We start from the raw sequence: 13,094 nt of genomic DNA on the forward strand, positions 1-13,094 counted from the left end.
CCTTGTCTTTAAACAATATCAAACTAATTCGTGGCTATGTAGCGCAAAAATCGGACGTAGGATACTTCTTTGTGGAGTAAAAGAAAGTATAGCTTCCATGTGTCCCGGCGAAAGTTGTGAACGGCTGACTGATTGTATACGAACAAAGTAAAATTGTAAGTTGAACACATTTTGATATGCACAAAAGGACATAGTAGAAACTAGATGTCCACGTCATCATCGTCAACAGCCCAATAACCGGTTTCCGGCCTGCCTTAGTAAGAAACTCTGGAAATTTCGTTTTTGCGTCGAGGTCTACTAATATCCCTTAAAGCTTTCTGGCATCCTGACCTACGACATCGCTACATTTTAGGCATTCTCAGTCTTTTTCTCTACCATAGATTGTCCTAATAGTCTTTCCAGGCTGGAATTTTTCTCACCCATACCGATTAAGTGTCCCGACCATTGTAACCTATTGAACCGGATTTTATCCACAATCAGATGATCGCGCAAGGTGTTCGCAAATACACTCAAATTGACCATGTTCTCATTAAAAAAGGGTCGCCGACCAGCATTTGGATGCCTGTAGATTATGAGGTGCTAATTGTCATTCTAGCAGGCATATAAACAAAATTCAACCAACATTAAAAGAAGTGATTAATATCTGAGAACCACTTTCGATTACATTGCATCCAGGGCAGAGGTCAGTTGTATCTATCCTGGACGAAATTGTCAGTAGTCCTTTTGAATATGTCGAGTCCTTATCTCAATAAATTGGAGAAGGATTTCCTCCAATTATTTCGACGGTTCCAGTAATTCATAAACTTATATCGAATCTAGTAATGAATCATGTTAAAGGACATGATTTATTTGATTATTAAGTAGAAAAACGGAAGCTTGGAGCTTAGATATGAAAGGTTTTTTTGAACTTTCATTGTGTGTAAAAACACTTGGGTACCCGATTTGGTACTGGTATTTCATCTCTTAGAGAATATTAATTTGACGTGAAAGACCTATAATTTTGTTAATCAAGGTAGGATTTCTACGAAATTTTCTAGTATGATGCGTTACATTAAAGCCGACAATACTGCAGACACCGTGTGTATAAATCTACATAATTTTTTTCAGATTTTCCGCTTGGGTATTCTCCGAAAACGCGTCCCTAAAGTAATTCACCCTTTTCGGACCCCCGCCTTTGTGACTAATGTCGAAACTAACATTTGGTTCCAAAAGTATTTATATATTCGAAGAAAATTAATTTATTTTTAATATTGCTCCACTGTTTTGCATTCATGGGATTCACAGTTCCAACCTTTTTATCAAATTGCGTGACGTCTTGTTTTCAACAAAACCTTGAAAAAACGAAGGCAAAATGCGCACGCATAAACAGTGATCGTTCCGAATACAATCTGGCGTTAAATAAATGGAATCGACGTTCACTATTTCATCATGATCTGTGAAATATGGATCCTTATTTATTTATCAGAAACCTTACAAAAGGCAAAGCAGTTAATTGTCTATGACGAGAATGTACCAAAACGACCAAAAACACAACAATCAGTCGGAAAAAAATGGCCGCATTTTCTAGGATTCAGGCTCTTCGTACTTCTAACAGTTCCCTAGCTCAAGAATATTACTATGTGGAGAGTTTTCATCCAAATGATGATATGTGATATTTTGAAGAGGTTACTACTACTACTAGAATCTCTCTAGAAATATGTATAAGTTGAGTGATGCCTAGACAAAAAGATTGACTTGGATAGAGTACTGGTCGAATTAGCCTTCAATTCCACTAAAACAGGATTAGGTTGAAAAAAAGTCACTGCGTATTTTTGCAACAGATGGTGTTAGTACATTTGGAATAGTACTCGGATCGCCCACACATATTATTATGATGCCGCCTAACAAGTGACAATGTATGTAACGAGTCCAATTTTTGGAAAAATTCAGCCTTTTTTATGATTTTTTGGTTATGAATATCTATAAATAATATGAAAGACGAATTCGGGTTTAAAAACAAGTAGCCAATGTATATGACGTAGTGCGTCTAGGCCGAATTCCGAGTGTTTTTTCGTTGTAATATCGAACCTTTCTATTCAAAATATTTTCTTATGCTTTATATGCATATATTTTACATGAATAGGGAAGTCGTTTGACGCTAAATATTTTGATTTACATTTTTGGGGCCAAAAACTGTCAAATTAAAAAAAAATTAAGCCGTTTTGTTTTTTTAGGCAAATTTTTGATTCTAGGTTCTTTCATGGAAAATTTCATATTGCTCAAAATCTCGTCTTTGGTTTCTTTAAATGAAGTTGAGAATGACAGACCAAACTGCGGTTAGAAAATATTTTGAGAGATTAGATTTTCGTCTGCTAATTACCTCTGCTTATTATTAAATACTGATTCAGATAACTACCCCTTGAAATCAATAAGTCTCGCCGCGGTAATTAGCAGTTAATTAGGTTGATAGTTTAAACATTTTAAAAGTAATTAGTGAATAAGTATAAAAGAATCTTATAATCGCAATTGCTTTTAGTAGCTTTGTACTGATAAAGGGTGTAAGTCGCTGCCGAAATATATATTTACGTTTAAAACCGAAAATTGTAGTTTGGAGGAAGCTACCCCTTAAAAACATTTTGTTTATTTACTTTCACAAAGGAAGAACACGGATCACTTGTGAAAAATTGCGACTATATACTACAAGAACCTTAGGTCAGGTTATGCTCTCAATGTGATGGGATTCGAAGTACTGTTGTCAGATGAACGGGATGACGGTATTTGGTATCCAGAAACATCCTGAGCTTATCGATTGTAAAGAGTTCTGCTCCATCACGCGAGATCACACACATCTTTAGCGACCCATCAGAAATTATTAGAGCTTGGATAGAATGTATATTTGTTTTGTTTTTTTTTAGAAATTTGTTGTGTGGAATAACGTCACTTTCAGATGAGGCAATAAATCCGCACCATCGGCAATTATTACCGAAAGATGGCAAAATTTCATCGGACGAAGCAAAAAAATATGTATTTCAATAGAAAAATACGAAATGAATTTTTACTAAATATAATAGCATCTTTCGTAAATCCAAAAGCGCAGTACATATATATCCAGAATTTGAGGAGAAATGTAACCGTTTTCGTAAGAAAAAAGGATGAGAAAACTTCCAGCTGAAGCCCCGATTAATTAAGCAATTGAAACAAGCTGAGTAGCTGCATAAAATCAAAGTTACTCTGGAGCAGTGTTCTACTGTTAATTCGCATACAGCGGATGTCCACTATTCCATGAATTCCAGGATCATACATTATCTAATATGACAATTTGTGTAATAGAGGGTCCGGTGATAATTACCTATATTTACTGTGAGCGAAGCGCAAGGTTATTCGGTAACTAGATAAGATAATTGACTTGCTTTAGAAAGACGGCAAAATAAAAACGTTAAAATTGCATAATGTTCTCAATGAGAGGATAAAATAAGGAACATGCCTTACACTTAAAGTTGTTTACCTTCGAATCAAAAATTGAAGCCTATTTTTGAAAACAAATTATGGAGCTACTATAATTTTTTTTAGCACATGAATCTTATTTAATAAAAAAAGTGAAAAATACTTTTAATATGTTACGTTGACTATGCTTTCCCGACATGCAGCAAATGTCTACTGAATAAAAGAATTCTACAGATATTTCTAGAAGTCAAAAAACTTTTGGGAAACTGCATTTAAAGACAAATGACGATGGTTTGAGATTTAATCTGCAATATTAGGACCGCAGAGTTAGCCTTCCTTGTCAGGGAGTTGTTCTTGGTTTTGTTAACAATCGAGGATGAAGTCCTTCTACGAAAGGATTTATGCCAGAAGTGTGATGGAGCGTCCGTACGTGGCTGAGGTACTTTGAACAACCCGAGTTGATTATGTTTTAGTTTCCTACGAAGGAAACTATATTTCAGAAAAATCCTTAACTTGAAATATGCAGAAAAAAATAAAAAAACGTTTCTTGAAATCTTGAAGGTCGGCGACCCCCTCTAACTAAGAATAGTAGAAGGGGTCTCGGGATAAGGAAGTCAAAGTAGCTGTCGAACTTGGCGAAGGATCTGTGTTACACGTATTTTAAATTGCAGGGCGATAGGTTATGTTAGTAAAAGACAGAACAGTTCATCAGCCCGTTACAGAGTTCAAAGACGTTGCAGATACTCCATCGCAGTAAAAACAATATTCTTTAACGAGGTCAGTGATTAGGATTAAATGCCTTTTCGCAGGTTCCAACATATGAGACGATGCTGGAAAGCGAGGGGGGATATATTGAAGTTTGGAATCTTGATTCGCATGTTGGTAGAATACTCTTATAATGAGCATGGAGATCAGCAAAGTAAGTGTGGTAATAATTTATTTCTTTTGGGAGACTAAATGAATACGCTTTTCGGTCAAAATATAGGTTGGTCGACGCGTGGAATCAAAGGCAGGGGATATGAGCCATCCTTGCTTTTAATATAATCAATAACTTTTCCCAAGGAAATAGGAGAGAGAAGGAAAGAAAAGGCAAAGTTTATATGGGAAAGCCTTTTTCAACAGATGGCCACTGGAGTGGAGAAATGTTTGGGATGAAGATATATGAAGCTTGCGGTGCAAATAAATCTACATAATTCATGGCTTTTCAGTTACTTAAAAATAATTTAATGGATCATTCTCTAAGTACATTTTTACAAATTGCCTTTAAAAGAACGGACCGAAAATAAATAACTTGGCCACATTGATATAATTGGTATGGATAACAATAACACAAGGCTCAATTCTTCTCTTTTCAATCGTTTTGAAGGAGGGCATACATATTTCAGTTTTCATTTCAAAGAATGATCACTATATTAATTGACTTAGATTAACGTTAGATAAGTTTTTCAGCTCAAAAATCAGAAATATTTCTAGTTTGAAACGGGAAGTCATATTGTCCAGGAATAAGGTCATTTTCACAATAAGGATAAGAGCAGCCACTCTTGCTTTCTCTTACTTCAACAGAAACCTTTCGAAAGCTTTTTTGAAAACTCTTCGAACAGAAATTGATTGCAACGTTAAATACTGATTAAATGTTAATAAATTTTGCACTAAAACTTTAATTTCAGTATTTTCTTATTCAATTGGCAAAATGTTCGGAATTCAATAAGATTGTTTGAAACCTGCATTACATTTGCTATTCTATCTCCGAAGCAGAAATACTACAGGATATTGTGTATCAAGCATGGGAATAACAGGATTCCACCATCTTTACCACCTTTAGTTTCGATCGCGGTGGTGGACCGTTTCATTAACCTCACTATTCTTCATAATCCTACCTTGATACAGATGGAATCTTCTCTATAGTATTTACATTGCCTTTTTCAACTGAGTATACATCAAATATTTTTCAATTTTTAACCAGTTGCGGTTTATCTTTCGAGATGAGTCCATTGCGCAGTTCCAAATAAAATAGTTATTTACAGCATCTCATTATTTATGGGATTATTTTCGATTTAAGCATCTTCATTAAGGGGGACGCTGCTTTACGAGGGCGAAAAACATTTCTTCTTTCAAACCTCCAAAAAGTTAATTTTTTTGTGGTTTTTTAGTTCATCCAGAAGAAAAAAACGGAATAATGAAAATTACTTGATTTTCTCGTTTCACAGTAGAATTGCGACTCGCATCTTTTATGCCATTGGAAAACTCCTGCGGCGCGGCGTTCTTCAAATTTGCATGTCATCCAAATATTATGACATATTTTTAACCTTACAAATAAATATATGTTAAAACACACAAAAAATGGTTGAGCTCAATTTAATTCCCTTCCAAATAATTGAAAATAAACACCTTTTTGAGACCTTCCAAGGCAGGCTCCCCCCTTAAGTTAGTAAAAATTGTTCGCTTTTTCTAACTAGAGTGGAAAAATATTCAAAAAATAGAGGATCTAATTGCATCTTACAAACATGTTTAATATTTTATAAGTTACTACTTACGTCTAATATATTTTCGTTATCATCCATTTTCACGTTTTGTTATTCTTAATCACTTGTAAAATATTTCACAGATTTCTTTAAAATGTTCTTGTTTTCCACAGATAACTACGATATATAGTTCAATTCCTAATTTCTCAAAGCTACGATGAAAATAAATTGGAGCAAATTAGCGATTGCCGACTGTTGTTGCAAGTTAAAAATTTTCTTACAAATAGCTATTCACAAATATAATTTTAAAACCACTTTTCACTTTTGCTTGCTGAAAATTACTTTAAAAAGATGTGTGTATGCGTATGTAAGTGAAATAAGGGTCGATAGGAGACCTGAATTAGGCCATAATAAATGAAATGACAGAAAAAAATCAATCCTAGGAGAGGAGGACACAGGGAAAGATTTCAGTTTGAGAATAATTTGAAGCCGAAATTCAAGCCAAGAAGACGATGCATGCATTCAAACATGGATTACAATTGCTTAGAACTTTGTAAGCTCCCCATTGCTGAATAGAATTAAAATATATCTCGCAGTAGGGCCTTACTGCAACCTTCGATCAAATACCCAATTGGAAATTGCACACGGACAATGGGACCCAATGGTAGAAAGGATACTATCCTTCTCATATGTACTCAAAACACTTTCAGGTGGTTATATCCAATCAAATTTCCCATGAACACAAATTACCACATCTAGAAAGCCTCTCCAGGAAAGAATTTTTCTGGCCATAGAAAAAACATAAGCTCTGCATCAAAAAAAGTACTGAGTAATAGCATCAAACAGTTGCAAAGAAAATAATATGCAGAACATAGCTAAGCAGCTTATGGAAGTTGTCATCAGCTCTTTTATTGGATTTCATGCTCTCGGAAAGGTTACGGATATGTTCAGCCTACAAGATGGCGCAAACATTTCTAGACCGGTCAATAATTATCTAAATAAATGTACCAGGAAAAAATACAGTAGAATCTTGTCACTCTTTGTTATTTTTATTATGCCTGTTGGGCTCCGTTACCTGACCACTTAATTTTCTATAAACCTCAGGTACTGTTTCCAAGCGAATAGAAGAACGACTCAATAAATTATAGCTTTAATTCTTGAATGTAGCACAGCGTAATTTGTGAACGACAACAAGGGTGAATATCTGCATCCAAAGACGAGTAGCAATTCAAAGGGTGCAACCGTTTGGCTGCAACAACAGCCACATCTCCAAAATTCTGGGGATCCCCAAGATTACTATGAAGAAATGAATTTCCTTAGGAGGTACAATGTGGACGACAAGAAGAGAAGTGGTCCATCGGCATTTTCCGCAAAAGCAGAAAGGAAGATTGAGAGAGTTTCGGCAAACAAGCGCCGAGACGAACTATAGAACGTTACATTCGATTCGGTTAGATTTTACTTTCCCCAAACTTAACCTGGGAACGCCCGAATTTCTGTTCACAATGCCAAAACCTTTGCTTGGCTAATGATAATGATGATCCCGTTGACGCACGTATACCCACAATACAGTGCCCATAGAAGTCATGATAACTGGTGGAGTGAGTAGTCGCGAAAGAAGTTGATTACAGGTTTTAGAGAAAAAGCATTCGCTAGTGGAGAGTAGTACCAGAAAAATATTCCCTAGTGTTTGCACAATGCCCCAGTAATTTCCATCAATTTAGGGATAGGCGGAGATCAATTTAGATGCAGGATGGAGCCAGATCGCCCATAATTTTGGCGTGAAACTTCACCAGCTCTTGGATTTTATTCAATGTTATTATATATAATATTATATTATATATTTGAATGAAGAGTTCGACCGCCTAGTCAGTTTGGTTTCCCTCTAAAATCGAAAAGGTGAAGAAGCGATCAATTATTCACAACCAATTTGCAAAAAAAAAGAAGTTGCGTGCATGCTTCGCGGCAAACGCTTTAAGGCTGAATAACGTGAAGCTCAGATAACCTCTTGTAATGATTGTCATGGCCTGTAGAGAAATAATTCGAACTTGAAACTGGTGGTAAATCTTTGCAATCAAAAAAAAAATCCCCTGGATTAGAGCAATTTACCAAAGGCAGGAAAACTTGATTTCCAGAAGTCGCGCGTCAAAACAATGTTCTTGGCATTGGTCTAGGTGCTCAATTCACAAGGAATTCGACCATCCTGGTAGAATAATTAACGCGATATTTTATAAAGGGGTCATGGATTGGTTCTTTAAAAGGGTACCCGCGCTCGCTGGATTTTGACTCTCCAAATGTATATTATGCATGAAAACGCGATATCAAGTCACTTCTAAACACCAAAAAAGATTATTACCGTTCTACACCACCTCATCTTGCTTCGGCCAACTATAATTTATTCCGAAAGCTGAAACCATGGTTAAAGGGCCATTTCGATGTTTCAAAAAATTATAACCGCCAAATTGAAGATAATCACGGAGGCAGAATACAAATATGCTGCTCGGAACGAGTTCAACAGTGCATCGATTAAAGCAGTACTTAAAACAATTTCAACTGTTCAGTGTTTTAATTTCAGTAAAACATTTTTGGTACAATCTTTTCCGTTTTTGAAGACCAGTCCTGAAAATTAAGGGGGTCATCCCGTGTATCGAATCCGAGGAATCGAATTTTTTTTGGCATCAATTGAAATTATAGTGTTAAACACGATCGCCATAGTAAAGCTCGTATTTATCGTTCGGAATGATGTTGGAATGAGTTCGCTAAAAGGACAAGAATCGAAGCCAAGGCTGTACATGTGTTTCTTGAAGAAACCTAAGGTTTATGGATTAGGTATAGCAGATTAATGGCCAGTTAATGTTTTATGGCTAGAAATCGCATTCTACTTTTTAAATGCGTTTTTCTCAAAACTGCATGTTGCAAATCGGCTGGCACCATAGCCCGAAATCTATATAACGAAATTCTTTGAAATTTTCATGACTTATTCAGAACATATTTCTACGGTCCAGAAACTAGAATAATTGCGATTCATTCAGTAGTTTTTTTTATTCATTAAAAAAGCCTCGAAAAAACACCAAAATTCACAAAAAAAAAAAAAATTAACAAGGCACCAAAAATTTTGCTTTTAATATTTTTTAATAATCCAAGTTTGCGGACTGTAGTCAAGTCAGTACGTTAAAATGCCGTTTACTTTTTTTCTTTAGGATGATCGCAGTGCCCTCTGGCGTAGCAGCAGAAAAAACACCTTTTTTGGAGATCGGTGTATAAATTGCTCTGTATTTCAGTAACGAACTATGCGATCGGGCTGTGCTGTGCACGCTCAAGATATTAGTAAATCTATGGTGAAAAATTCGCATTTGTACCTTTATCCAGTTCTTCACAACAAATTTCTAAAAAAGCCAAAAACGGCCTTCACACGGGATGACTCCCTTAATAGCTACACAAAAAAATAGATATTGATATTTAGTGTTTTGAGTTGCAGAAAATTAACACGGAAGGGACAACGTTGAGCCATTGTAACTTTATCAGCAATAGTACGATTTTGGCCGGTAAGGTAAAAAAAAGTTAACTACAAAATGTCAATTTATTTCGGCAGGGCCAAAATTGTAACTGCTATTCCTCTGGAAACTGGTCAAACATGGAATGCCTTGAGAGACTCAATACGCTCGGCACGTCTAACAAGGACTGGATACCCTGGGTTTCAGACTATGTTGAGTTGAAAGGCAATGAGGCAGCGGACTAACTAGCCAATAAGGGAGCAGAGACCCCTTTACACAGGCCAGAAGCCTTCTGTGGAATCGGGTTCATGGCTATGACATTAAAAAATTGAGAGGAACGGTTGAGGAAACTATACTGGGTGTGCCTACCAGGAATGGAGCACTCCATGGTGTTTATTGGGGGATACGAACACAAGCGCATAAAGGATTGCTTAAACCTCACCAAAAAGAACCTCCGAATCATAGTGCGAATTCTCACTGGTCACTCTCGGGTAAACTATCTCTTAGGGAAGCAAGGGATATCTACGGATACTGCCTGCAGATTTTGTGCGGGGTGTGATGAAACCTCCCATATACGGTCTGGCACAGTGTCCGGACTTGTGCAAAGTAGGTCGAGGCATCACAACACTTAATACCAGATGCAAAGTTCAAAGATCTGGAAGAATATACTAACATTCCTAATGGTTATAGGCTTGCTTGAGATACTATGATTAATAGATACACTATAATCAGCAAAAGGGGCACAATAATTAAGGACGCGGTGCGACTTCCCCTTAACAGAATAATGATAAAAGGCTCAACATGTATGTCCTGGAAAGTGTAGTGGGTATCATTTTCAAAACCTATCCGGTTGAAAAAAAAAACACAATAGTTCACGTATACAAAATCTTGGCTTCAAAATACATCCCATTCCGATATCTGCTAAAATAAAGTCAATAATAGCATATTTTAGAAATTTACCCGAAAGACATCCTTAATTTCATGCTAGATTTTGGTACCATTATAAACAATAATATATGAAGCAAATGAAAAGGTGAAAATTTTGTATTTCATATAAATTTATCGCAATCTAAGCCGTGTATGATGTCATCATCATATAAAGTGAACTCATATGAGCGCGTCGTTGGATATATCAAGGAATATTTTGAATTTTTAGCTATGTACGAATGGAAAAGATTGGTGGTAGAGATTCTTCCCTTTCTCCTCTAGCTAGCTCGGAAGCTGATTCGGCTTGTCTAGATTGGATTCAGCACTTCGTCGGTCATAGGTTTGAACCGGGTGTAGGTTTTTAAATCATCAATGCACCGCTGTTTCCGTCGGACTTTGGGTTGTTTCCCACCGACATTGATATGCAGGCCAATTTTAGCTAATAAGTTTTCGTCAATGCTAATTACATGACTTTACCCATCCAGGGCGCTTGATTTTAATGAAAACCCGGTTTGAAGGATATTTACGGAATGGGCAGTGATTTGAACTTCTACAGTCAGGATGACTTTAAACTTTTCTACTAGGTATTAAAATTCTTTTCTGAGCTTCCCGCGTGATGTCCGATAAGACTTATAATTCGAAGTGAGGCAGGGAGATCACTGCTTAAGGGGGTCATCCCGTGTGTCGGGTTGGAGAAATCGATTTTTTTTTTTTTGCATGAATTGTATCTATATATAGTGGAGAATATGTGGGCAAAGGGATTTTCCGATATTCCGAGTCCTTGAGAAATTACTGGGTTAAACAAGTAAGGAGTTTGCAGCCGCGGCTAGAATACTCGATGAGAAAGAGCATCGAATCTTTTTTTACCTGTTAGTTTTTTACCTGAGCCTTATAAATTTGAATACAGGTATAAATATAAAAAGATGGAAAACCAATCAATTGTCTAAACTTATTTGCTGTTTGGAATAAAAAGGATAATCTAGTCTAGAGTGAGCACTGAAAGACGTTCAAGTTATACTCAGTTATATTTTGTTGTAAGTATTGTGCTGTTTGTGTGTTCAGTGATTTTTTTAAATGGATCGTACGAAGGGAGATCGCTTTAACGTTCAACGTCATGCTCGCACTAAAAAACGAATATTTCATGGGAATCGATAGTTATCAGAGAAGAAAAAGGACTTCGCATCAACACGCATCAGCAAAGAAACTTTTAGCAAGCATGAACATGGATGTTCCAATTGCGACAAGTTTTGTATATTGTATATTGGATTTTGCTGGAGTTTTCTCCGGTATTTCTGGAAATTTCTGAAAATAATAAAATATACGTAGTAGTAAAAAAGGAATACGTAGGACATGTCGAGAAAAGAATGGGAACGCGGCTCAGAAATGCAAAGAAGAATCACAAAGGCATTGGTGGAAAAGGGGCTGGAAAACTTACTGATAAGGACCTCACTACATTTCCTGGGCTGGCTATTCGTCGACACGCAAATTCGATAGGAGGAATGACGCAAGAAATTTGGGAAACTTTCTTCCATAAATGTTCTACAGACGAAAATCCTCAGCATCAAAATTGTCCAGCAGGCGAGGACAGTTGGTGCAAATGGCGCAAAGCGGAAGCTAAAGGAGAACTGGATAGTTTCCACCAGCAGAAGGCACCTTTGACTGAAGAAGTTCAAACAATCAACAAACCAATCTACGACGATTTGTCACAACATGATTTCTTGAATAGATGTTTAGGAGCAGAGACCCAGCATAACAATGGGTCGTTAAATGCATTGATCTGAACTTTCGGTCCTAGACACCTTCATTCTGGGGTCAAGGTCGTAGGAATAGCCACTTTTCTGGCTGTAATTATTTTCAATGGAGGATTCAATGGCATTCTCAAAATCCTAGTGACAATGGGATGTCAAGTTGGTCACATATGTCAGGTTTATGCCGACCGCCGTAATGAATCGCGAATTTGGCGGTCCGAACGACGATCGACTGACCTCGCTAAAAGAGCCACAACTGACACCAGAGAGCAACAATCGGCCTTACAAGACTTTTTTGAAGAAACGGAGGGTGCTCTCAATGGAACAGGTATAGCAGATTAATGGTGAGCTAAAATTTTACTGTTGGTAATCACATTTAAATTTTCAAATGCGTTTATCTCGAAACTGCATCTTGAAAATCGGCTGCCACCATAGCTCAAAATCTATCCAACCAAATTCTTTGAAATTTTCACAGCTTCTTTAGTACATATTTCTACGGTCCGCAAACTATAATAATTGCAATCGGACTGGTCGTTTTTTTTTATTCATAAAAAAAGCCGTAAAAAACACCAAAATCCAAAAAATTAAGTTTAAAAGCCCACCAAAAATTTACCTTTTAATATTTTCTAATTATCCTAGTTTGCGGACCGTGGAATATTGTCCACATTAAAATGCCGCTTAGTTTTTTTCCCTCAGATGAACACAGCGCCCTCCAGCGTGGCAGCAGAAAAACACCTTTTTTGGAGATGGGTGCATAAATTAACACCTATTCCGAAAATTAGCTACGAAATCAAGCTGAAAAATTTATTACATATATTAGAGACATCAACAAACATATGGTGAAAAAATCACGTTTCTATCTTTATCCAGTCCTTCAAAATAATTTTTCAAAAAAAGGCAAAAAAACGGCCTTCACACGGGATGACCCCCTTAAGTTAAAATAGACTAAGCAAGCTGAAGAAGAATAAGAATGGTGTACGTATTGTTTAGTGGTTAGAACAGTTAGCTCGTGATTCAAATCTCTTTGATGGATTTGTATCATA

General features: G+C 36.5%; 1 protein-coding gene across 3 annotated transcripts in view; it reads right to left on the reverse strand.

The window, feature by feature from the left end:
- Window positions 1-13,094, reverse strand: part of LOC119654237 (zinc finger protein 577-like) — a 74,800-nt gene that overhangs the window by 17,366 nt on the left and 44,340 nt on the right. Inside the window, exon 2 of one of the 3 annotated variants that reach the window (XM_038059471.1) lies at window positions 5,958-6,097. The exons of the other annotated variants lie outside the window; for them this stretch is intronic. Coding sequence (XP_037915399.1) covers window positions 5,958-5,984 — 27 coding nt within the window. The 5' untranslated portion in view covers window positions 5,985-6,097. The remainder of the gene's footprint in view (window positions 1-5,957; window positions 6,098-13,094) is intronic. 3 annotated transcript variants of the gene reach the window in all.

The sequence above is a fragment of the Hermetia illucens genome, chromosome 4 (assembly GCF_905115235.1).
Source record: "Hermetia illucens chromosome 4, iHerIll2.2.curated.20191125, whole genome shotgun sequence".
Classification (NCBI taxonomy): domain Eukaryota; kingdom Metazoa; phylum Arthropoda; class Insecta; order Diptera; family Stratiomyidae; genus Hermetia; species Hermetia illucens.